This window comes from Sapajus apella, unplaced genomic scaffold (genome assembly GCF_009761245.1).
Source record: "Sapajus apella isolate SASKATOON/1434 unplaced genomic scaffold, GSC_monkey_1.0 scaffold13, whole genome shotgun sequence".
Taxonomy (NCBI): Eukaryota; Metazoa; Chordata; class Mammalia; order Primates; family Cebidae; genus Sapajus; species Sapajus apella.
The window spans coordinates 3810827-3836115 of NW_022436953.1; the positions used below are offsets into that span (position 1 = coordinate 3810827).

Sequence of the window (25289 nt, forward strand, 5' to 3'; positions counted from 1 at the left end):
AATTTAATATAGGTGAAGTATACAGTACTCATAAAGTCTACAACAGTGTAAAGTAATATATTCACTCACCTCTTACCGACTCACTCAGAGAAATTTTCAGTTCTGCAAACTCCATTCATAAGTGTCCTACGCATATGTTTTCTATATACAGTATTTTATATATACAGTATTTCCATTTTTTCCTATATACAGTATTTTCACTGTACCCTTTCTATATTAAATACAAAAATACTGTTATGTTACAATTGTCTACAGTATTCAGCAAGTAACATGGTGTACAGCTTTGTAGCCTAGGAGCAACAGGTTATATCATACCACCTAGGTGTACAGGAAGCCATACCATCTAGGTCTGTGTAAGTACACTCAAGGATGTTCCCACAACGATGAAATCGCCTAACAACTCATTTCTCAGAAGATGACCCTGCTGTTAAGCAATGCATTACTGTATTTACCAAGGCTCAATCCTAACTTTCTTGAAAAGTCTTCTTGACTCCTACCATTAAGCCAAATACCCCTCTTATGCACTATCCCAGAACCTCAAACCTTTTCTTACTAAAATTTACCACTATTGCAATTTTTTCTGAAACAGGGTTTCAGTTTGTCACCCAGGCTGGAGAGCAGTGACATGATCACAGCTCATTGCAGCCTCGGCCTCCCCAGGCTCAGGTGGCCCTCCCTCTTCAGTCTCCCAATTAGCTGGCACCACGACGCCGAGAATTTTTTTTTTTTTTTTTTTTTTGTAGAGATGGGGTCTTGCTATATTGCCCAAGCTGGTCTTGAATCCCTAGGCTCAAGCGATCCTCCTGCCTCAGCCTCCCGGGTCGTTGGGATTATAGGTGTGAGCCGCTGCACCTGTCCCTATCACTATGGTAACTTTACATTTAATTGGATTCCTTTTTTCTTCTTCTTTTTTTTTTTTTTTTTTTTTACAGACCCTCGCTCTGTTACCCAGGCTGGAGTCCAGTGGTGCAATCTCGGCTCGCTGTGCAACCTCCGCCTCTGGGTTCAAGTGACTGATCTGCCTCAGCCTCCCGAGTAGATGGGATTACAGGCACACGTCACCACGTCTGGCTAATTTTTTTATTATTAGTAGAAATGGGGTGTCACCATGTTGGCAAGACTGGTCTCGAACTCCTGACCTCAAGTGATCCGACCACCTCAGCCTCCGAAAGTGCTGGGATTACAGGCGTGAGCCACTGTGCCCAGCCATTATCTGGATCCTTAGTACCCGTCCCTCTAGACTATACGTTCCATTAAGACAGGAACTCCATCTGTTGCAACATCTAGCACAATGTCCGGCACACTGCAGTTCTTCAATAAATTCTCGCTGAATGAAGCCCTCTCTTCACCACCCCCACCCCCGGAAACGTGCGCCAGGGAAGGATCCCTATCTTCTCTGTCCACCACTGTCCAGGGTCCATCAGTGGACCCGATGGTTAAGACTATTTGGTGAATAAATGGGATCAGGAGAAACGAAGAGGAAAGGATGTGTCAGAGGCCAGGACTGCTCCCTAAGATGGAGGAGGCCTAACCCTGGTAGCTTCCGCCTCTCCAACGAGTGTCGTCAGGAGAAACCGCCTCAGAGGCGAAAAGGACAAGGAAAAGAGCTCAGCACCGGCCAAAGACCTGACCGAAGCTCCTCAGCAGCCCCGTGTCTCTCTCTGCCTTTTCCTTCTACCTTCCTGTTATGGGAAAGGCTCCCGCACGGGTCGACACCTACATATACACACACGAGAGAAACACAGAGAGAGAGGCTTCCATTCAGGGTCACTCACAGGCGCAGCGGTTTCTGTGCCATCTGTCCGAATAGTGTGGGTTGTGACCCCCAGCTAAAATTGGGACTGCGAATACGCGCTCCACGGAAAAGTGCGACCGCGCAACAATCAGACGTCAGCGCCCTCTAGCCAATAACTGTTCACTTGCTTATGGAGAGCGCCGAGGGACAGAAGCCTCTCTCAGGCGGTTGCGCCTCAAGGAAGAATCAAGGGGGAATGTGAGGAGTGAAGGGAGAAAGGAAGCGACCAAAAGGATTCCAATTACGACTTAAAAAAATTTTTTTCAGAGCGTTTGAAGCGAGTGAACGACTAAGAAATACAGAGCACGATGTCGGGTTCTAACCTAACCTAACCTAACCATATCGGGCTAGTGGGCAAGACGGATCCCCTCTATCCACGGTTTTTGTAAGTTTTTAATCTATCAAAAAGTTAAAAGAGGCTCGGCGCGGTGGCTCACACCTGTAATTCCAGCACTTTTGGATGCCGAGGCAGGTGGATCACCCGAGGTCAGGGGTACAAGACCATCCTGGGCAACATGGTGAAACCCCGTCTCTACTAAAAATACAAAAATTAGCCGGGGGCGGGGTAGGGGTGGGTACTGAGGCAGGAGAATTGCTTGAACCCAGGAGGCAGAGGATGCAGTGAGTCAAGATCAAGCCATTGCACTCCAGACTGGACAACAAGAACGAAACTCCGTCTCAAAAAAAAAAAAAAAAAAAAAATCCAGAAAAGTTAAAAGAATAATGGCTATTACCTTGATTTGGTAAGTCTCAGCATGTTGCCAAATTTGCTTGTGCTGTCTTTCTATCAAAATGCCCAAGCCCTTCTATTCTTACTTAATCATTTGAAAGTTAAGTGCACACAATAGGAATGCCTCCGTATGCATAAGATTAGGACAGCCTTCTACATAACCATAATGCTATTAATACATCTAAGAAAATTAACATTAATTCAATAATATCGCCTAATATACATCCATATTTAAAATTCGCCATTTGTCCCCCTAAATTGACTTTATATTTGGGGCTTGTTTTGATTCAAGATCCAATCAAGTTTCACACTTGCATTTTGTTCTGTCTCTAGTCTATTTTAATCTACAAAAGCCCTCTTACCTCTTTGGTTTTAGTTTTCATAATACTGACTTTTTGAAGGGCTCAGGCCAAATGGTAGGAAAAAAGTGTGTAAGGAAATGGAAACCAGAGAGTTCCTGACAACGGTGGGGAAGCGAAGACTCATCAAGGGCATCCAAATAATTCAAAACTAATTAAAACACAAAAGAAGTTTACAGAACTACAGGCCAGGCACATTGGCTCATGCCCATAATCCCAGCACTTTGGGAGGCTGAGGCAAGAGATTCACTTGAGACCAGGAGTTCAAGACCAACCTGGGCAACATAGCAAGACCTTGTCCCTACTACAAATTAAAAAAAAAAAAAAAATAGCTGGGCAGGGTGGCTACTCCAGAGACTGAGGTGGGAGGACACTTGAGCCCAGGAGATAGAGGCTTCTGTAAGCTATTACCTTGCCACTGCACTCCAGCCTGGGTGACAGACCAAGACCCTGTCTCAACAAACAAAACTACAAAGTTCTGGCTTTTCCCACAGCTTCTGCAAGGCCTCTTTTTTGTTTGTTCGTTTCTTGCCTCATAAACACTGATACCTCTGCTTTGCTGTCACAAAAGCATGCATTTTTTCCTACTCTGAATAATACAGCATTGCTCAGGAGTGGCACTCAAGACTGAATCTTGAGGAAGAGAAGTTTGCCAAACATGAGCAGGTAATAATTCCAAGAAGAGGATACAAAAGTAAGATATTAAAACCCATCTGTGTGGACCTCAGCAGTCCTACAGCAGAGGGGCCTGACTGGTATTAAACAAACAAAAAACTAATCTGTATTGAAAAACCAAAAGACTGCACAAAAAAGACTTAGAAATAATAAATGAATTCAGTAAAAGTTGCAGGATACCAAATCAACATACAAAAATCAGTAGCATTTATATGCACCAACAGCAAACAATCTGAAAAAGAAATCAAGAAAGCAATCCCATTTACGATAGCTACAAAGAATATAAACTACCTAGGAATCAATTTAACCAAAGAAGTGAAAGATCTATACAAGAAAAACTATAAAATACTGATGAAAGCAATTAAAGAGGACACACCAAAAAAGGGAAAGATATTCCATGCTCATGGATTGGAAGAATTAATATTGCTAAAATGGCAAGACTACCTAAAGCAATTTATAGATTCAATGCAATCCCTATCAAAATACAAATGGCATTCTCCAGAGCAAGGATCCCCCAACCCTGGGCTATGGACCAGTATCCATCTGTAGCCTGTTAGGAACCAGGATGCACAGCAGGAAGTGAGTGGTGGGCAAATGAGCATAACCGCCTGAGCTTGCTTCCTGTCAGATCGGTGGTGGCATTCAGTTATTTATAGACGCCAGAACCTTATTGTGAACTGTGCATGTGAGGGTTCTAGGGCAAAGAATCTGATGTAGACCAGGTGCGGTGGCTCATGCACTTTGGGAGGGCAAGGCAGGCGGATCACGAGGTCAGGAGTTCGAGACCAGCTTGACCAACACGTGAAACCCCCGTCTCTCGTAAAAATGCAAAAATTAGCCAGGTGTGGTGGCACACTCCTGTAATCCCAGCTACTCAGAGGCTGAGGCAAGAGAATCACTTGAACCTGGGAGGCAGAGGTTGCAATGAGCCAAGATCACCCCACTGCACTCCAGCCTGGGCAACAGAGCAAGACTTCATCTCAAAAAAAAAAAAAAAAAAAAAAAAAAAATCTGACGCCTGAACCATCCCCCCATTCCTACACTCAGCTCTCTTTTTTCTAATGTAAATGTCATATACTGTTGTTTTATTTGACTAAGCTTCAGGACTGTTTTGTAAAGCAAGGTGGGATAGATGTGGCATGTGCCAGCCACAGTTTCCACCGTTTCCAGAGTGTGGAGAGGCAGCACCACTGCTCTCAAGGTTAATGACAACTCAATAAAGCATCGCTTTTATTTTTTGCAGTCTTCAATTTGAGAAAGGCAAGAAATAATGTTTTCAATAAATAAGGTTCATACCATTAAAATCCCCCTCCGCCCCCCCCACACCCATGGAAAAATTGTCTTCCACAAAAGCTGTCCCTGGTGCCAAAATGGTTAGGAACCGCTGCTCTACAGAAATAGAAACAGAAAAAAAAATTACAAAATCTATATAGAACCACAAAAGACCCCAAAGAGCCAAAGCAATCCTGAACAAAAAGCACAAAGCTGAAGGCATCATACTACCCAACCTCAAAATCTACTACAAAGCAATAGTAACCCAATCAGTATGGTACTGACATAAAAATAGACACATAGACCGATGGAACAGAAACTCGCATATAAATCCATGCATTTACAGCCAACTCATTTTATGTTAGCACCAAAAGTACATAGAACATACAATGAGGTGCCAAGAACATACAATGAGGAAAGGACAGTCTCTTCCAAGGCAATGATCTGGGCAAAAATTTTTTGTATAAGATTTCAAAAGCACAGGCAACAAAAGCAAAAATAGACTAATAGGAATGTATCAAACTAAAAAGCTTCTGCACAGCAAAGGAAACAATCAACCAAGTGAAGAGACAACCCACAGAATGGGAGAAAATATTTGCAAAGTATCCATCTGACAAGGGATTAATAACCGGAATAAAATAAGGAGCTCAAACAACTCAATAGCAAAAATACCATAAATAATTATATTTTAAAATGGGCAAATGTCACATGTGGTGATTGCCTGTAGTCCCAACTACTCAGGAGGTTGAAGCAGGAGGATTTTTTGGGGGGCGGGGGTTGGAGGATGGAGTCTCTCTCTGTTACCCAGGTTGGAATACAGTGGTACGGTCTCAGCTCACTGCAGCCTCCACCTCCAGGGTTCTAGTGATTCTCCTGCCTCAACCTCCCAAGTAGCTGAGATTACAGGTGCTCACCACCATGCTGGGCTATTTTTTGTATTTTTAGTAGAAATAGGGTTTTGCTATATTGGCCAGGCTGGCCTTGAACTCCCGGCCGCTGGTGATCCACCTGCCTCAGCCTCCCAAAGTGCTGGGATTACAAGCCTCAGCCCCTACGCCCAGCCCCAACAGGACTGTTTGAGCCCAGTGTGATTCCAGCATACAAAACATAATGAGAACTCATCTCTTAAAAAAAAAAAGGAGGGGGACAAAAGATCAAAATAGACATTTCTTAAGCCATACAAATGGCCAACAGCTATAAGAAAAAAATGCTCATCAGAGAAACGCAAATCAAAACAATAAGATATCATACCAGTTAAGATTTCCTGTCAAAAAGACAGGAACTAACATGCTGGCAAGGATGCAGAGAAAGAATTCTTGTACACAGTTGGTAGGAATGTAAATTAGTACAGCCACTATGGAAAATTGTATGAAGTTTCCTCCAAACACTAAAAATAGAACTACAATATGATCCAGCAAATTCCACTATAGGGTATGTATCCAAAAGAAAGGAAATCAATGTATCAAAGAGATATATGCACTCTCATGTTTACCGCAACACTATTCACAATAGCCAAAATATGGAATCAACTTAAGTGCCCGTCAATGGATGCATGGGTAAAGAAAATGTGGTGTGTGCATACACAATGGAATATCATTCAGCCATAAAAGGAATGAAATCCTGTTATTCTCAGCAACAAGTATGAAACTGTTGGTCACTGTGTTGACTGAACTAAGCCAAGCACAGAAAAGACAATATTACATGTTCTCACTCACATGTGGATGCTAAAAAACTGGATCTTATGGAGATGGAGGTAGATTGGTGGTTACCAGAGGCCAGAAAAGGTGGTGGGGGTGGGAGGATGAAGAGGTTGATTAGTGGACACAAATGTAGAAGAAATAAGATCTATGATAGATCAGTAGTGACTATAACATTTAATCTACTGTACATTTTAAAATAGGTAGAAGAGAATGATTCAAGTAATGTTCCTAGCATAGAGACAAGATAAATGTTATGGTGATGGATATCCCAATAACTGATTTGATTTTTATACATTATATACATGTATTATCATATGTACTCTGAAAATACATCTATTATTTATCAAAAAAAAACCTCATCCATGAAATTCTGTATTATCTTTACAACTTACCTATAAATCTAAATCTATTCTAAAATAAAAAGTTCATGAGAACTCATCCATGGGAATTTAAGGTGGCTGAAGAGAGCTGAACACAGTACCATATAACAGGATATAGAAATGGTTTAAAGCTACTGAAATAAAAACTTTTAAAAAATAGATCAATATGGCCAGGGGTGATGGCTCACGCCTATAATCCCAGCACTTTGGGAGGCCAGGTGAGTAGCTTCTTTGGGGTCAGGAATTTGAGATCAGTCTAGCCAACATGGTGAAACCCCATCTCTAGTAAAAAGACAAAAATTACTAGGGCCTAGTGGTGGGTGCCTGTAATCCCAGTTACTTGGGAGGCTGAGGCAGGAGAACTGCTTGAACCTGGGAGGCAAAGGTTGCAGTGAGCTGAGATTGCCCCACTGCACTCCAGGCTGGGCAGTGTCTTTCTCTCTCTCTCTCTCTCTCTCTCTCTCTCCCACACACACAATAGATCAATACATACACGGAAAAGGAAAAGGGCTGGAAGAAGAGGTAAGACTGATTCTATGTTGAGATGGGAGAGTTGCAGTTTAATTCCTCTTTTGCTTTTTATTTTCTATAATAGGAGAAAATAATGTACATATTACAAGTTTTTTAAAAAATGTTTAAATAGGGGCCTTATGTTAGGCAAGGTGGTTCATGCCTACAATCCCAGCACTTTGGGAGGCTGTGGTAAGAGAATCACTTGAGGTCAGTTCAAGACCAGCCTAGACAACATAGTGAGGCTCCATCTGTACCAAAAATAATTAGCAAGGCATGGGGGAGTGTGCAGGTAGTCCTAGCTATTCAGGAGGCTGAGGCAGGAGGATCAGTTGAGTCAAGGCTGCAGGGAGCTATTACCACACCACTGCAATACGGCCTGGGTGACAAGAGACCCTGTCTATAAGCAAACAAACAAAGGGACTTGCATGCATAATAAAAGTCCAGCTTTTTCAAAGAGGCCATGATAAGTCAATATCGGATTCTAAGCAGGAGTAATATGACCAGTTTATATTTTTAAGATTGCTCTGGCAGCAGTGAAGGGTGATTTGGAGGAACAGTTAAGATGAGAAGAGACTACAGCAATAGTCCAGAAGAATAGAGGATAAATGATGTTGGTCTGGAACAGAGGGGAAATGACAGAAAGAGAAGTAAGAAATTATTTGGGAGATGTAATTGGGGACCTCAGACACCTTCCCAGCTGCTAATATGCAATCAACCTAAGTGTATTTGTGTGTTCTGGGTAAGGCTGCCTATCTTTCAACTTAGACTGGTCAGTCAGTATGTCCCATTCGCTGATGTCTTTAGCATGAAAAGAAGTCGATTAGGTCCCTAAGACCCCCCGATAACTACACACACAGTAGGAAGGTATTTTATAAAATCCTTTATGACTGGCGATCCTCACCTCCCCACCCAACACATAAAGACACATACCCATCTAGTCTTTGTCTTCATCACATTTCCAAAACTGGCCACATGTCAATCTGATTCACATAGAAAATAAACAAGAGAGGCCATCACATACACCAAATTATCAACATTCCTTTCACCATTTCTGCTCAATCTAGAAGACTCAGCTTGGAGTTTAGATTTTACGTTATTTGCAATATTATGAAAAGTAAGTTACTGACATTCACAAGGTGATAAACTACAAAAGAACCAAGTTTGTTTTCTTTTCCTTTTTAAATTTAGAATCTTGTTTATAACACATTAGCATCATTAACAGAAAAAAAACAACAATTTACATAGTAACTAAAAAACCAGCCACTTAAGAAAATAATGTAGTATTCATCCACTACCAGAGAAAATAGGTCCTCTCATTTGATTTTACTGGCAAGCCCAGCTGTATTCTAAACTTTGAGAGAGTCTCTGTCCTGAATACGGCAAAGCATTCAAGTAAAAGGTAAGAAGTTTTAAGTGTGAGGTTCTGAGGGATACTGCCTCAAAGAAGGTTCACGAATAGCCACAGTCCTCCAGTTTACTCCAACGTTGAGATGTTCCTGGGATGACCAGCTTAGTTTCCTTTTGAGGAGTTTTCACAATTCATCAGCCTCAGGATTCGGGTTTTATAAAACATTCTTCCATGTTAAAAAAAAAAAAAAAAAAAGACTCTATCCCATAAAAACAGGTTTCTCATCGCTTCTCCAGCTTCTTGTATTTGGCTTCTATGAGGGATGAAAGAAAGTTACATCTTTTAAAACTAGCTCTTACAAAGACAGTTTTTAGTTAGTATTTCTGGTCAAGTTAAAAATACCTATAATATTGCTAAAAATATATTAGCTTCAATCTCATCATCTGTCCAAATATACAGATCACTGATCTGTAAAACTTGGAAGAAGTCAAGCACAGACACCCAGAATTGAGAACCTAACACAGGTTTACAAGTCCTAACCCTGTCAACAGCACCTGCTTAGACAGCTCCACCAGGATGAGGCACATCTGTCACTTGACCTATCAGGAGCCTTAATAAAAACTGCTTCTCTCAGCACTGTCCCAGGTGCCCTCTGGTACCAGACTGGAACCCTTAGGAAGTATAAATGTATGTTTCCCCTTTTATGTTCTTATCCTTATACCTTTCGCCAGGAAAGCAATTTTGAAAGATACAGAAATTTAAAAGGCCATCAATAAGCCTCTTACTGTGACATTCCATTTTTCTGTTAAAACCATGAAAGCACCGGGTTTCACAATTTTAACGGAAAAAGGAACTCTGTCACAAATGGTTACTGTGAACTAAGATACCTTATACATGGTAAGGTTCACAGTAATCATTGGCCAAATGTAATTGTAGACAATGAAACTGATGGTTAATCACCACCCATATCAAATCCCAGCCTATTACAAACTACCCTCTTGAAGTAGTCCATCCACCCTTGCTAAAAGATGATACTAAAATAATCTGTAAATGTTATCTAGGACAAAAACAAACTCAGGCCAAATGTGGTAGCTCAGGCCTGTGATTCCAGCTACTCGAGAGGCTGAGGTGGGAGGACTGCTTGAGGACACGAGTTCGACACCAGCCTGGGCAACATAGCAAGGCCTTGTTTCAAAAGCAAAATTTTTAAAGTAGCTAGATGTGATGGTGCACACCTGTAGTCCCAGCTACTCAGGAGGCTGAGGCAGGAAGATCACTACAGCCCAGGAATTCAAGGCTACAGTGAGCTATGATCACACCACTGCACCCTAGCCTGGGTGATACAGCAAGACTTCATCTCTTATAAAAAACAAAACAACAACAACAAAAACCCACTAAACTCATTACTTTTAACCATGTGTATAAGAGCCAGAGCCAGGTAGCAAGCCATTGGCACTAAAAATACTAGTTTCTTCCTTAAAGGAAAAGTGATCCTTCAAGAAAACCCTCAACTGACTATTTGTTTAAGACATATTTATCTATATTATTATCATTTTTTAAATTTATTTTGTTTTTTTAAATAGAGATGGGGTTTCTCCATGTTGGCCAGGCTGGTCTCAAACTCCTGACCTCAGGTGATCCACCCACCTTGGCCTCCCAAAGTGCTGGGATTACAGGCGTGAGCCACCATGCCCAGCCCCTATCTACATTATTAAAGGTGCTCCAGCCTTCTCAACCACAAATAAAAACTTGAGCTTTGTAAGCAAACAGACCTGCTTAGAAATATGGCTCTTCCATGTACTAGCTTTGTGTCCTTAAGCAAGTTACTTATCCCCTTAAACCAGTTTCCTTGCCTACAAAATGGGGATAAAAATCATGTACTTACCTCACAGATTATTGGGAAGATAAAAAACGTAATACATGCAAAGCACTAAGAACGGTGCCTGATACATCATTAAGTAATCAGGAAATGTTATTTTTATTAATGTAATAATAAATTACTAAGGTTTTGTGAAGATTAATAGATCACTGTAGGCACACCATAAATGTTAACTATTATGTTTATTAAGGACATGCTGGCAAGAGGTACTCTTTATTACATCAAAACAGAAATAAAATGGTTACCCAGTTTTTTTGAATATGCATCCAACTTGTAAGCTGCCTGCTCAAGAGCTGCTACCTGCTCTTCAATGACGTTGATCTGATCCAGGTAAGGCTGCAGTCCAGCATCTTTAAAAACAAAGAAAAACCTCAAGTTTATATGGTTGTATCAACAAGGCATATAGGAAAAGAGTAGAAAAGTAATAATGCGAGTGTCTCTCCATCTATGCTAAGACAGATTAGGTGGAGTGACATGATTCTGATCACTAGCAGCGCAGGTGCTTTAGAAGACAGTAGCCAGTTGATCAGGCACGACTATGGCCCAGACTTAGTCAGTGTCTCTCATCTACTAATTTTCCATTCTTTTTCATTTCTTGCTCCTTGAGCAAGCTTTCTGTTACTGATTGTTTCTTGGGTACTCCCATACCAAGAAAGAGCACCCTAGAAACAAGGAACACAAATACAATAAGTCAATGGAAAAATGCTTTCGACTACAGGTATTGATTGACTTACGACCATTCGACTTTACGACCACAATCGCTAGCCACGACTGCTCCGCGTCTGGCAGCGCAAACGTTGCCCAGCCAATAAAATGTTTTGTACATGTTTATATATTTTGATATGTTTTGCAATTGGGAAAATGTTTCTGATGGTATTTTTTACACCTGTATTTTGTATTTTTGTATGCACCTGTATTTTGTAATTTTGTATGTTTTGCAAATATTAAACGAGTTGTACTGGTAATGCAGTGCTTTACTTAAACCTGACGAATGTAAAAATAAGAAACAAAATGGTGTAGAGATGATACAAATGGCATAAAATGAACAAAGAAAATTATGATATATAACAATAATGAAAGAAAATTATGATAAAATATGACTTAAAGATTTTTATAACATCATTTCACAGTACTGTACATATAGCCTACTCAACTTACAACCAAATCGTGTTACGACCGGTCTGTCGGAACCAATCGTGGTCGTAAGTCGAGCACTAGCTGTACTCTAAATTAGTGTTTTCCATTATAGAGTTTTTGGTTTTCTGCTTATAGAATAATCCGAAGATGTGATGGCTTTATGGATTTATAAATCAATTCATTAGAATCTGGCCCCCTCCCCTTCCAGGAATAAACTGATAAAATCAAGATTTAGAAGCAAAAATAATCATAACACCAAAGCATGCTAATCCTCAGAATGGAAGAAATTCATCTTAAATTTGGAATTCATTTTAAGAAAACAAGCTCCCACAAGACAAAATTGTCATGTTCCCTCCTCTTTTCTATGGCCCCAAGCACAAAAGAACATTAAATACAAACATGCTTCATTACAAATACTATTACTTACATTTCTGGTTTAAGTCCTTTAAGTTCCTACTAATGTTTATAGCAATATCTTTCATTTCAAGATACTTCAAGCTGGTGAGTTTATTCATATTTTCCAGGAGCTTATAGTCTTCACTGGTGGCTTGAAAATTAAACAGAAGATGTGATGCCTTTAAGATGTGATCATTAGAACGCGGGAGTATAGGCTAAATGGTAGTCCAAGGCAGGATCTAGGACGTGTCAAATGAGTGGGCCATTTTTAATCTGAGACATTTATAACTCGGCCTATGTACTCTGAAAGTCTAAGTAGAAATTCAGGCAAGAATCAGCAAACTATTTAAACCAAACAAGATCCAGAAGGTTCAGGAACATAGTTACAAAGGAAAATGATAAACTCACGTCTTAAGAAAAGGGAAGTGAAATAGTCTTGGTACTTCTACAGCATGAAAACATTTAACTTATATACATACAATATATATACTATCAGCTAGGACTTCACTGCTTCTTAGTAACTCATTCATTACCATGTATGATTCTATATTGCATTTTATGCAGTGACATTTCCAAACCATCTGTCTGCTTCTCATATCCTCAGTTCTTTCCCTAACCTCATTCAAACCAAAGGGCCTCTACTCCAATTTTCTTAAAGGCCAAGTCCATTAACATAAGCTGCTTCAATCTCTCTGCCTTGCTTCTTTTTTTGTTTTTTGTTTGTCTGGTTGGTTGGTTGGTTGGTTGGTTTTTCTCTCTGCCTTACTTCTAAACTTCTCTGGATCTTAATATCTTCCCAAGAGGCAGAAGTGTTCCTATTCTTCCCGAGACAACCCCCTCCTCTTGTGCCATTGATCCAAAACACTTCTACTTCTTCAGGGCCTCTCTTCAATCACCTCCTTTCACTTGCATTTCCAAATTCTCCCTCTCTCCTGCACCTTCCTCTCTATACGGCAATATATTCATATTTTCTTCAAATCAAAAGCATTCCCTCTGTTCTGCTACACCTATATCATTTGCTCAGTAAAGCAAAGGAGCTTCACTGCTAAACAATTTGAAAAAATTAGCTGACACTCACTACTTCCTCTTCCTTATCATTTACTTGCATAAATCCTTGTAGTCTGGTCTTTGCCCTTACCATCCAGAGATTACATGCTCCAAGGTCATCAGTGCCCTGCTAACCACCAAATCCATGGCATTTGCTCAGTTCTTATCCATGGTCTCGGACACTAGTGATCTCTTTCTCATTGGGAAATGCTCATTTCCTTTAGCTGCTATGGTATTGTACTACACTGATTTTCTAATCTCTAACCGCTCTTCTTAGACTTCTATGCCAGATTCTTTCCTATCAGATCCCCTTAACCATCAGTTCTCAACTTTTTCTCAGCTATTAGCACATAGCTGATGTTTACATGGGTAGCACATACTTATGGGCATTCCCAGGGTTGTGCTAGATACTGGCATATTTATTTGGCCAGGCGTGGTGGCTCACTCCAGTAATCCCAGCACTTTGGGAGGCTGAGGGGGGTAGATCACGAGGTGATGAGTTCGAGACCAGCCTGGCTCAACAGAGTGAAACCCTATCTCTACTAAAAATTAAAAAAAAAAAAAAAAAAAAAAAAATTAGCTGGGTGCAGTGGCAGGTACCTGTTGTCCCAGCCACTTGGGAGGCTGAGGCAGGAGAATTGCTTGAACCTGGGAGGCGAAGGTTGCAGTGTTCCAAGAGCACACTACTGCACTCCAGCCTGGGTGACAGAGTGAGACACCATCTCAAAAGAAAGAAAGAAAGCAACTAACATAGTTTAAGAGGAAATATAGGCCAGGTGCGGTGTCTCACACCTGTAATCCCAGAACTTTGGGAGACTGAGGCAGGCAGATCACAGGGTCAGGAGATTGAGACCATCCTGGCCAACATGGTGAAACCCCATCTCTATTAAAAATACAAAAATTAGCCGGGCATGGTGGTATGTGCCTGTAGTCCCAGCTACTCAGGAGGGTGAGGCAGGAGAATCACTTGAACCCAGGAGGTAGAGGTTGCAGTGAGCCGAGACTGCACCACTGCACCAGCCTGGGTAATAGGGCCTAGGCTCTCTTACCTACTTCTAAGCTCTTCCTTGGCAATCTCATCCTGTATAGCCTCCAATCACACCACTACGAAAGTGACACCGAAATCTGTTTCTTCTGCTCTGATCAATCAGTCTCTGAGCTCTGGAATCACATGTACAAGTCACCTGAGTTCCCTAGTAATGTCAACGAGCAGCCAACTCAAAACTGAAAACATTTTCATGCTAAACATGGTTCCTCTTTTCAGCTATTTTGGCTGATGGCACCACCCAGGCTTAAAACCTCAGATACATCTTGGTCTGCTTCCATCCCTCAATATCTACTTGAACAAGTCCTACAAATTCCACTTCTGTAATGTTCTTGCACCCATGCTCTCCTTTCCATTCCTTTTACTACCCCTCTGCCTCAGGTCTTCATTACTTTTCTTTTCTTTTATTATTATTATTTTATTACTTGGTGCATGTAATCTCTGGATGGCAGGGGAAAAGACAGGACTACAAGGATGGAGTCTTGCTATGTTGCCCAGGCAGGTCTTGAACTACTGGCCTCAAGGAATCCTCCTGCCTCCCAGAATGCTAAGATTACAGGCATGAGACACAGTGCCTGGTGTCTTCATTACTTTTCATCTGAACTATTGCTCATCTGTCTCTGGTCTCTCTCCCCCATATCTGTACTCTCATAATTATACTGCTATCAAATTAGTCTCTCTAAAAAAAGGGTCATGGCTAGGCATTGTGGCTCACGCCTGTAATCCCAGCACTTTAGGAGGCCAAGGTGGGTGGATCATTTGAGGTCGGGAGTTCGAGACCAGCCTTGCCAACATGGCAAAACCCCATCTCTACTAAAAATACAAAAAAATTAGCAGCCAGGCATGGTGGTATGTGCCTATAATCCCAGCTACTCAGGAGGCTGAGGCAGAATTGCTCGAACCTAACAGTTGGAGGTTGCAATGAGCTAAGATTGTGCCACTGCATTCTAGCCTGGGCAACAAGAGTGAAAATTCCGTCTAAATAAAATAAAATAAAACAAGAGTCATGTATTCAAACACCTAGAAGCCAGCAAGATAATATAAATGAGTAAAGTGAGCCAAGTGTTTGCATAGTAAATGCACAAGAAAATTATCCACTTCCATGAAGAAATATGCTTCCCCCTACTTTTTGGAATATGAGGTCCTCTTAGCCCATCATTTACCAGTTTTGATAGAGGCATTGGTACAGAAAACCATTTCTGTACTGCTACTAATAAAAATAACAGTAGAGAATAGTGATCAATGGCACCTGACACTAGGTCTCAGTAAAGAGGAGAAAACAGGAAGTGGTAAGGATAAATTAGATATCACCAGTCCTTTTAAAAAAGGCAGCTACTCAGCTCTAGTCAATTACAACCTTGAAAGAATGGGGGGGCGGGTAGCAGCACCAAATCTGTGGAATTAAAGAGAAGCCAAAAATCTAAATTTTGTTACTTGGTTTCTCTTGCTCAAAAATAAACAAACAATCAGGCTGATAAATTAGAGAGTCACAGCTGGGTGCAGTGGCTCACACCTGTAATCCCAGCACTTTGGGAGGCTGAGGCATGAGGAACACTTGAGGCCAGTAGTTCCTCCTCTCATTTATTCATTCATTCACTCATTTAGGACAGAGTCTCCCTCTGTCGCCCAGGCTGGAGTGCAATGGCACAATCACAGCTCACTATAACCTCCATCTCCCAGGTTCAAGCAATTCTTCTGTGTCAGCCTCCTGAACAGCTTGGATTACAGGCATATGCCACCACACCCGGCTAATTTTTGCATTTTTAGTAGAGATGGGGCTTCATTCTGTTGACCAGGATGGTCTGGAACTTCTGACCTCAGAGGATCCACCCATCTCAGCCTCCCAAATTGCTGGGATTACAGGCAAGAGCCACCATTCCCATCTGTATTTAAAAAAATAAAATAATATAATATATATATAAGAAAAGAAAAATAGTAAAGATCTGAGGCAGAGTGGCAGTAAAAGGAATGGAAAGGAGACCATGGGTGCAAGAACATTAGAGAAGTGGAATTTATAGGACTTGTTCAAGTAGATATTGAGGGATGGAAGCAGACCAAGATGTATCTGGGGTTTTAAGCCTGGGTAGTGCCATCAACCAAAATAGTTGGAAAAAGGATCACTTGAGCTCAGGAGTTCAAGACCAGTCCAGGCAACATAGTGAGACCCTGTCTCTTAAAAACAAAAAAAGCAAAAAAAAAAAAAAAAAAAAAAGAAAGAAAAGAAAGAAAAGAAATTAGAGGCCAGGTACAGTGGCTTACACCTGTAATCCCAGCACTTTGGGAGGCTGAGGTGGGTGGATCACTTGAGGTCAGGAGTTTGAAACCAACCTGGCCAACAAGGTGAAACCTATCTCTAAAAATATTAATTAATTAATTAATTAGAGATTCACAACCCCTCCTATTCTGCATCAAGCCTTTTCTCATAGATTCTGGTTCACAAATTTAGCTTACTGTAATTTTCTGGGGAAGTGAAACAATTTAATAAACGTTTATGAGATGCTATACTAGACCAGACTTCACTTTCTTTCTTTTTTGAGACAGAGTCTCACTCTGCCACCCAGGCTGGGGTGCAGTGGTGTGATCTCAGTTCACTGCAACCTGCAAACTCTACCTCCTGGGTTCAAGTGATTCTCCTGCCTCAGCCTCCCCAGTAGCTGGGATTACAGGTACTCACCACCACGCCAGCCTAATTTTTGTATTTTTAGTGGAGACAGTGTTTTGCCATATTGCCCAGGCTGGTCTGGAATTTCTGACCTCAAGTGATCCACTGCCTCGGCCTCCCAAATGCTGGGATTACAGGCGTCAGCCACCGTGCCTGGCCCAGACTTCACTTTCTGATCCTCCTCCACACATAGGTCATGTGTCCACCTGAAAACGATCAAAACCTAGTCATGTCCCAAAGGGTGGGCTGTGAAATCCTCAGAACAACCTAATAGGTCCCTGAATCTGCAGGTCACTCCCTGTTCCTCAATTTCATTTTTCTTTATCCTAGTAAACATATCTTCTGCTTCAGCCAAACACACTTCTTGCACATGCAACCTCATTCACTAGTTGTATCATCTCCCCCTTTTCCACCAATAATTCCCTTCACAACCCTGCTCAAAATACACTTTCCCCAAGGAAGCACTTCTTGATTAATGTTGCTGGATATAAATTCTTTTTTGTTATTGTTTTCTCGTTAGTCTACGTTACAGAGGCCTGCAGAGTTGTATTCTCTTTCTCTCCCATTCATGACCTCCCCAAACTTCCAACAGGCCTGTCTCAGGGCACGCAGGGTGGGAAGGGAGCTGCAGACTGATGCTGCTAACCATCTCCCAGGCCTCCCGAGGCAAACCGCACCCGAATCAACCCAGATCCCGCCTCACCCGTCAGTTCCCCAGTCAGGTAAGTGGCCATTTTGGAGAACATGTCCCGGCAGAGCTCAGTGATGTCAGCTTCAGCGGGCTCCTTTGCTTCCTCAGCTGTCTCCACGGCGGCATCGTCTGGGCCAAGGGAGAGTGACTAAGTGTCCCGCCTAACACCCGGAGCTAATCCAGCCAAAGCAGCCTGTTCCGGCATCCCTCCACCAGCCTTCATTCCATCAAGTCGGCTCCGTTCTCCAACTGCCGTAATTTCAAGTCCTTCACTGTGTCCCTGCCCACCTGACACACCAACTCAGCTCCCTCACACCGTCCAGACCCGGCACCCGCGCCAAACCATCCCAGTCGCCCTGACAAGACAAACACTCGCGCGCAAGACAGGTGCACTCCTCCCACCAGCCCGTTCCTGCCAGCTGAGCTCAACCCCGCCCTCCCGAGACGGACCCCCGGGTCCCCCACCGGACGCTTCCTCCACTTCCATTCCGGGTACCTCGAGCGGGCTCCTCACGCCGGGTCGCTAACACGCCCTCGGCGGCAGCAGCCATGGCTGACCCCTCGCTGTTTCCGGGCCCGGGTTGTGCGCATGCGCAGTGGGTGTGTCCTGCCCGCCCGGCCGGCTCAGCGATCCTGCGCCTCGCGGTCCTCTCCAGCCTCAGATATGACACAGCAAAGGGTGATTCCGGAGCCGAAATTGAAGCTATGCCAGGCTGTTGTGAATCGATCCACTGCCAACAGTCGCGACGTCTAGGACTGAAGGCGAACTCATCCCTACAGTCACACCCTGTAGGGATCACTCGTTTTGTACCACTCAGGACCCGTCCCCAGACCACTGAAGACGGGTAGCCCCCTCCCCGACACTCCGCACTGGAGTTAGTCATCAAAAGATTGCTCAGGGAATCCAAACATTTGCAGGTTGTCTCGTCCAGGCTTTGGGACACCTTCGGGCATTGATCCCTGGTCCTAAATACTCTCCCTTCCCAATGTCCTGGGTTAACACCAACTCACTATTTCTTAAACTGCAGGCAGGCACCTACTTCTCTTCAGTTGATACAGCCTTTCTTGAAGAAAGCTTGGACTGTAACTTTTTTAGGGCGGAGGATACACTCTGGTTATCTTAATTGCATTTAAGCTGTTTCACGAGTCTCCTGGAAGTACAGATTAGTTAATGGGATGGGAGAACAGGGGTGAGTGAGAGATGGATGAGAAGTGACTGGGGAGGAATGAAAGGTGCAAAATGAGGAGGAATAAAGACCACAGGAGAAGGGAGAGGAGATACACAGCAGGCCTCAGGCAGGCTCCTGGACACCCAAAATCTTGGTGTGGGAGTTTCTCATCCCTGGTTATCCTCCATCTGCACCCTCTCACCCCACCCCCATGCCAGTACACCATATACATACACACACACACCAGCTACCCACTATCCCCAGCTCTCCTATCCTGACTCTGTCCACTCTGAGGACTGAGTCTCCCTTGTCTCCTGTTCCCACTCTTCCTATGATGCAACCACAGTAGCCACTATTTCAAGCCATTCCTGTGAGTCAGAAGTTCTTTTCTTAGAAAAAACAGTCTCGGCCGGGCGCAGTGGCTCAAGCCTGTAATCCCAGCACTGTGGGAGGCCGAGGCGGGTGGATCACGAGGTCAAGAGATCGAGGCCATCCTGGTCAACATGGTGAAACCCCGTCTCTACTAAAAATACAAAAAAAATTAGCTGGGCATGGTGGCGCGTGCCTGTAATCCCAGCTGCTCAGGAGGCTAAGGCAGGAGAATTGCCTGAACCCAGGAGGCGGAGGTTGCGGTGAGCCGAGATGGCGCCATTGCACTCCAGCCTGGGTAACAAGAGCGAAACTCCGTCTCAAAAAAAAAAAAAACAGTCTCGCTCTGTCTCCGAGGCGTGAGTACGGTAGCACAATCTCGGCTTAGCTCACTGCAACCTCCACCTCCTGAGTCCAAGGGATTCTCGTACCTCAGCCTCCCAAGTAGCTGGGATTACAGGCACGCGCCACCATGCCTGGCTAATTTATTTGCATTTTTAGTGGAGATGGGGTTTCAGCATTTTGACCAGGCTTGTCTTCAACTTCTGGCCTCAAGTTGTAATGCCAAAGTGCTGGGATTACAAGTGTAAGCCACCACACTGGGCTAGAAGTTGTTATTTCAGGACTCCTGTGGTAGCCCAGCTCCTTCACATCACTGCCCCTACTCCATACCTCCTAGAGAGCATGAACCTGCTCCAGCCCAGGAACATGGATGGCCCACAGTTTCGGCCTTTCTTCCCTCTATAATCCCAGAAGCAAATGCAAAGTCCTAATTTTCCTAAGGAGTTTTATTGATAGCCACCATGGAAACCCACATGGTCTTACAGAAGAATAAGGTATCAGGACCCACCACATATTAATTCAAAGATCTCCAAATCCAGAGGTCATTTCCTTGCCTGATTCCCTTCAGGCTCCATTTTAATCTCCTGGTTAAAGCCCCCTCAGTTCCCAGGTTCAGTGAACCAGGAGGCAGCCTCCTGCAGAAGAGCCTTCACAGACTTTGCTCTAGGAGTGCCTCACTCTTAACTCGTCTGCAACACTGGAATCTCACCACGTGGGAGTCTCCTCTCCTCTAAGGCTTCCTCTTCTCTTTTATAGGGAACCTCTATAAGGGAAAACAAAAAACCCATGGGTGCTAGCAGCAGATCTCGAGATGCACAAAGGATAAGATTCACTAGGAAAAAGGAAGACATCTAGACATTGCTTACTTTCTTGTTTTCTGCCCTTTTTCACAAACTATGGCTATCCAGGTGCTTAGGGAGAGTCATTACCCTCCCTCCCTTTATCCTGTGTTATTAACTTTTTTTTTTTTTTTAACAGACAGAGCTAAGTGCACAGGGGGTAAAAGGACCAGTGGAAGATGTTATTTCACAGAGCTATGTGGCGACACATAGAAACACTGAGTCACAAGCCTAAGCATGATGGCCACCACACACAGAAACACTGGCTCAAAAGGCCAGATGCAGGGTGGGGCTCAGCAGCAGCCATGATGGGACCTGTTGTCCTAGAAGTGCAGCGGATGTGGTGGGGGGGCCTCTGGGGAGGCAGAGGGAGAGGGGACTGCTGTTCGATGCTTTAGGCCTCCTCCCTCACCACTCTTCTGCCCACGATGGACTCCCCAGGGGTCTGGAGTCACAGCTGGAGCTGGCTGCAGGTGCTTCCAAAGGGCTTGTTCCTCCTGTTAGAAGAAGAAAGGGACAAGTCATTTGAAGAAATAGTTTGTGTACCACTTTTCTTTCCTCTGTATCTGATTCCAGAGAACTCAGACTGCTACAGACTGTTTGTGTCTCCCAAACTCTTCTGTTGAAATTGTAACCTCCAATATGATAGTATTAGGAGGTGGGGCCTTTGGGAGGTGATTAGATAGTGAGTATGTAGCCCATATGAATGGGTTTAGTGCCCTTATAAAAGAGACTTCCGCCGGGCATGGTGGCTCACGCCTGTAATCCCAGCACTTTGGGAGACCGAGGCAGGTGGATCATCTGAGGTTGGCAGTTCGAGACTAGCCTGGCCAACGTGGAGAAACCCCATCTCTACTAAAAATACAAAATTAGCTGGGCTTGGTAGCACATGCCTATAATTCCAGCTACTCAGGAGACTGAGGCAGGAGAATCACTTGACTCTGTGAGGCAGAGGTTGCAGTGAACTGAGATCACGCCATTTCACTCCAACCTGGGCAACAAGAGTAAAACTCTGTCTCAAAAATAAATAAATAAATAAAAATAAAAAATAAAATAGACTTCCCTTACCCCTTCTACCATGAAAGGGCACAGCAAGAAGACAGCTGTCTGTGAATCAGGAAGTGGGCACTCAACAGATACCAATTCTACTAGCACCTTGATCTTAGACTTCCCAGCCTCCCAAACTATGAGAAACACACTTTCGCTGCTTATAAGCCACCCAGTCTATAATAATTTATTATAGCAGCCCAACCAGCCTGACACAGATCATCTCATAGTGGCCAAGGCAGCCCTCAGGCCAGGGCAAGCAACTTCCAGGCCTTATCTCCATGACCCATCTCTGCTGATAAATTGACAGCTGTGAACTTGTTTCCCCAGGAGCCTAAAAACACAGGGCTTTCAAAAATGTTCTTGCGCCACCCACTGAGTGGAAAAGACAGCAGAGTTCAGCTGATGAGGAACTAGGAGGACCAGGTGAAGGGCCACTCACCACGCCTGGAGAGGGAGCCAGCCACCCCTTCCTCTCCAGCATTTTCAGCTTGGAGCCTACAGCATCAACCTGGGACACGACTCCTTCCAGGACAGTCTCCAGCTGCAGAACTCTCCTTGTGAGCCTGTGTAGGGTTTGAGAGAGACGAATAGAGCAGAAATACGTGTTTGGAGGCTGGGCATCTAAAGAGGCACGGTTCACAGAAGGGCATGTGTCTGGATTGGAACAAAGAAGAGAAGACCCAGCCTTGTAGGCAGAATTAAAGGGGAGCAGAGGTTCTCCTTGGGGTAGGACAGAGAATTGGAAAGTTGTGGGAAAAAGTACAAGATAGGATATCATAATAGAAGTGTTGTCAGCCTTGAGCCAGCCCTTCTTGGCTGCACGTACATGTAGAATTCTTCTTCTGAAATCCAGCCTCCTGCTCTGGCAGCCTCTGCGCCCAACTCGCCTTGTGGGCTGCTCACAATGGATCGGCCTAGGTTCTCAATCTCAGTGTTGAGGGCCACCTGCTCAGGAAGTCAGACGTTAGAGGAGAGGAGATAACTCTGGGAAGCCATCAGCTCCTGTTCTATCACCCCGCTTTACCAGGATCTCAGAACCAAGCCTCGGGTTCTAGTTCTTGCTATTCCCCTTCCCTCCCAGACTCTGGAGACAATAGGGCCAGGGTGGTGGTGCTGAACCAACCTCCAGAGGAGAGTCACCTCTCAAAGAAAACACAAGATCCTTGAAGCCTTGATGGATGAGGTGTTCACTAGATGCCAACTCATTTTAGCAGAGGAGGAACACTACCAGCGTTCTTGGCACTTTCTAGGCTGTTGTCACCCTGTCTTTGACTTTTTTTGGTCTACACTGGATAGGGATGGAGCAGGTAGAGTAGTGACAGCCAGGAACCCGAGTTTGAAAATTCCCAGGAGAGGGCAAATCCTCCGAGGGAATTATCAGGGATTCTTAGGCAATGGGTCATTTTTCCCTAAGCCTGTGTTTTAGAGCATGGTTCTCAACCTAGGCTATATATTGGAATCACCTAGGGAGTTTTAAAAAGTACTGATGTCTGGCCTCATACCAGAGACTGTGGTTTAATTGGTCTAGAGCGTGTATCCTGAGTATGAAGATTTTTAAAGGCCCCCCCAGGGTATTCTAACATGCAGCAGTTTGAGAACTACGATTCTAGAGAGTTCTTTACCATCTGTCTATGGGAGAGTTTTCAGGTTGGGTTTGTGTTCTAGATGTGTTGGGGAAAGGGGGAAGGGGGAAGGGGAAGGTGACCTATTTCCTTACACTGCCTCTCCACCCATCAGCCCGGCTCACCCTCTCTTCCTCCAGGTCCTGTCGCATTTGTTCCTGTTCCTTCTCATCCAGAATACGATTCCCATCTCTGTCAAACTTGGTGAAGGTGGCCGTGAGCTCAGTGATTTCATGCTCTGCGTGTCCCAGTCTGAGGAAAACAGGATGATGAAATGATTTCTGCCCAGCTGTGGCTGTGACCTCTCAATTATGGACTTCCTCACTCTTTTGCTTGACTCTGGCAAAAGTTCTGCTTTCTGGGAAAGAAGTTTCTCCAAAGTCTAGCAATCTTACTCCCAATAAAACACTTGGTTCTATTTCTTCTTCCTTTCCTGACTCCTGCTCACTAAGTTTATGGCCTCATGACCTCCTACAGGGATTATTGCAAAATCTATTTGCCTCTAAATAACCTGCTATCCCCCAGCTTCCCCTTCACTCCCTATCCCTGAAATCCATCCTCCATAACACAACTAGAGTAATTAACCTTTCTAATATGCAGGTCTAAATATGTCCCTTCTTGAAATCCCTTCTGGTACCCTATTCTTTGGACAGAGTGGTAGTGTGGCCTTTCCCAGTGCGGCCCTTGCCTGTTTCTCTGACCTCATCTCCTGCTATGACCACCCCCACCCCCACCCTTTTATTTAATACCTTAGCGATGCTTAACTACTTATTCCTCCTGTGTATGGTGCTTGGTTTCAGACCTCTATGCCTTTGTATGTGCTTTTATCTCTTCTTGGAACAACTTTCCTCTGCTTGTCCACTTGTAAGCAATTCATCCTCCAATACCCTATTTAGACATTACCTCTCCCAAGAAGCCTTCTCTTAAGCTCAGAGATAGAATTAATCACCCTCTACTCCTAGTCACTTCTGTTGAGTTTATTCTGTGATTCAGTTTATTTGCTTATAGGTCTATGAGCTCTTAGAAAAGAAAGACTTTGTCTCATTTAATTATATTGTCTCCTGATCCCAGCACTTTGGGTTGCTGAGGCGAGTAGATCACTTGAGGTCAGGAATTTGAGACCAGCCTGGCCAACATGGAAAAATCACATCTTTACTAAAAATACAAACATTAGCTGGGCGTGGTGGCACATGACTGTAGTCCCAGCTACTCAGGAAGCTGAGGCATGAGAATCGCTTGACCCGGGGAAGCTGAGGTTGCAGCGAGCTGAGATTGTACCACTGCACTCTAGCCTAGGCAACAGGCAAGACTCTGTCTCAAAAGAAAAAATGTTGTCTATTACTCAGTGCCTGGTACTGAGTAATAGACAACATATTAATACACATTGAACAAATACATTGTGAGCACCACAGCTGGTGCTCACAATGTATTTGTTCAATGTGTATTAATATGTTTGGGAATCAGGGAGTGAATGGTTAAAGGAACAGATAAATGTTTGTGGGGAAGCAAAGAACAAAAATCAGAGTTTTGTGGGAGTGGGGTGTGCATTCAATGATTCGGGAATTATTACATTGGTTCCTAAGAGTCATTCAATAAGATCCAGGATGTTATAGACCACTGTCAGAGACCTTTAAACCAAGGGCACAGTTCTGAAGGTCAGGAGCAAAGACCTACAGGCAAAGATCAGAAGCCTGCAAGTCAAGATCAGAGGCCCCTAAACTAAGACCAAAGGCTTATAGGCAAATGAAGTATGGTTGAGGGTCAAAGGCTTAGAGACTGGTATTAGAGAAGGTTGGGTGTCTGGCTGCTTACTCCCTTAAGGTGCTGGTGAAATCCTCAAACTGGATTTCCTGCTCTCCACCCTGCAGGACCTTCTGCACATCTGAAACCCTCTCCTTCCTCAGACGCAGTCTTAGTAGGGTCTTGTTGTAGCCCTGAAAGAGAAAGGGAACAGACAAGTTCTCACAGGCTGCTCACTCATCCCTGGCCCCCAGCCCCACCCAGGCTTCCAAGGATAAATTGAAGGCACAGAAGGGCATAGGCACCTCAACCAGTCAGGAACAGACCAGGACACAGAGCCTTAGATTGGGGCACTGATGCAAATGTGCAGCTCAAGGAGACTGAGCAGTCACCTGTTTCAGGAGGTCAGAAAGTTGTAGCTCATCCTTCTGTCCAGCCAGCTCCTCCTTGACCTCTGAATATGTGTCATTGATGATGGCCAGGAACATGTTCTGGAGAATAAAGTGGGGACCTGGATCCTCACCCCCAG

At 43.9% G+C, this 25289-nt stretch overlaps 3 protein-coding genes across 14 annotated transcripts in view; all 3 read right to left on the reverse strand.

The window, feature by feature from the left end:
* The window catches only part of CWF19L1 (CWF19 like cell cycle control factor 1), a 34645-nt gene extending 32732 nt beyond the window's left edge, over positions 1-1913 (reverse strand). For 3 of the 9 annotated variants that reach the window (XR_004269911.1, XM_032281290.1, XM_032281289.1), the window contains exon 1: positions 1776-1913. Coding sequence is in view for 2 of the 9 variants with exons in the window: in XM_032281290.1 (XP_032137181.1) it covers positions 1776-1798 (23 nt within the window). In the remaining 7 variants the exon portion in view is untranslated. The remainder of the gene's footprint in view (positions 1-1775) is intronic. The other 6 variants (XM_032281296.1, XM_032281292.1, XM_032281291.1 and 3 more) reach the window with 5 other exon arrangements.
* Positions 1914-8289: 6376 nt separating this feature from the next.
* Positions 8290-18236, reverse strand: BLOC1S2 (biogenesis of lysosomal organelles complex 1 subunit 2). Of its 3 annotated transcripts, none has more exons than XM_032281297.1 (5): positions 18126-18236; positions 17642-17758; positions 12216-12335; positions 10897-11001; positions 8290-9085 (listed from the first exon to the last, which is right to left on the reverse strand). In XM_032281297.1, exons 1-5 carry the CDS (start codon positions 18178-18180, stop codon positions 9054-9056), a joined length of 429 nt encoding a protein of 142 aa, XP_032137188.1. In that variant the 5' UTR covers positions 18181-18236; the 3' UTR covers positions 8290-9053. The 3 variants fall into 3 exon arrangements, with proteins under 3 accessions (XP_032137188.1, XP_032137190.1, XP_032137189.1); XM_032281299.1 differs by having other exon boundaries at positions 18095-18221; XM_032281298.1 differs by lacking the exon at positions 17642-17758 and having other exon boundaries at positions 18126-18223.
* A 1953-nt stretch (positions 18237-20189) lies between these two features.
* Positions 20190-25289, reverse strand: part of PKD2L1 (polycystin 2 like 1, transient receptor potential cation channel) — a 45116-nt gene continuing 40016 nt past the window's right edge. For both annotated transcript variants that reach the window (XM_032281301.1, XM_032281302.1), the window contains exons 10-16: positions 25153-25251; positions 24833-24954; positions 23146-23272; positions 22225-22343; positions 21838-21961; positions 20761-20845; positions 20190-20272 (exon numbers count right to left, since the gene is read on the reverse strand). In XM_032281301.1, the coding sequence (XP_032137192.1) occupies positions 20190-20272; positions 20761-20845; positions 21838-21961; positions 22225-22343; positions 23146-23272; positions 24833-24954; positions 25153-25251 (759 nt within the window). The remainder of the gene's footprint in view (positions 20273-20760; positions 20846-21837; positions 21962-22224; positions 22344-23145; positions 23273-24832; positions 24955-25152; positions 25252-25289) is intronic.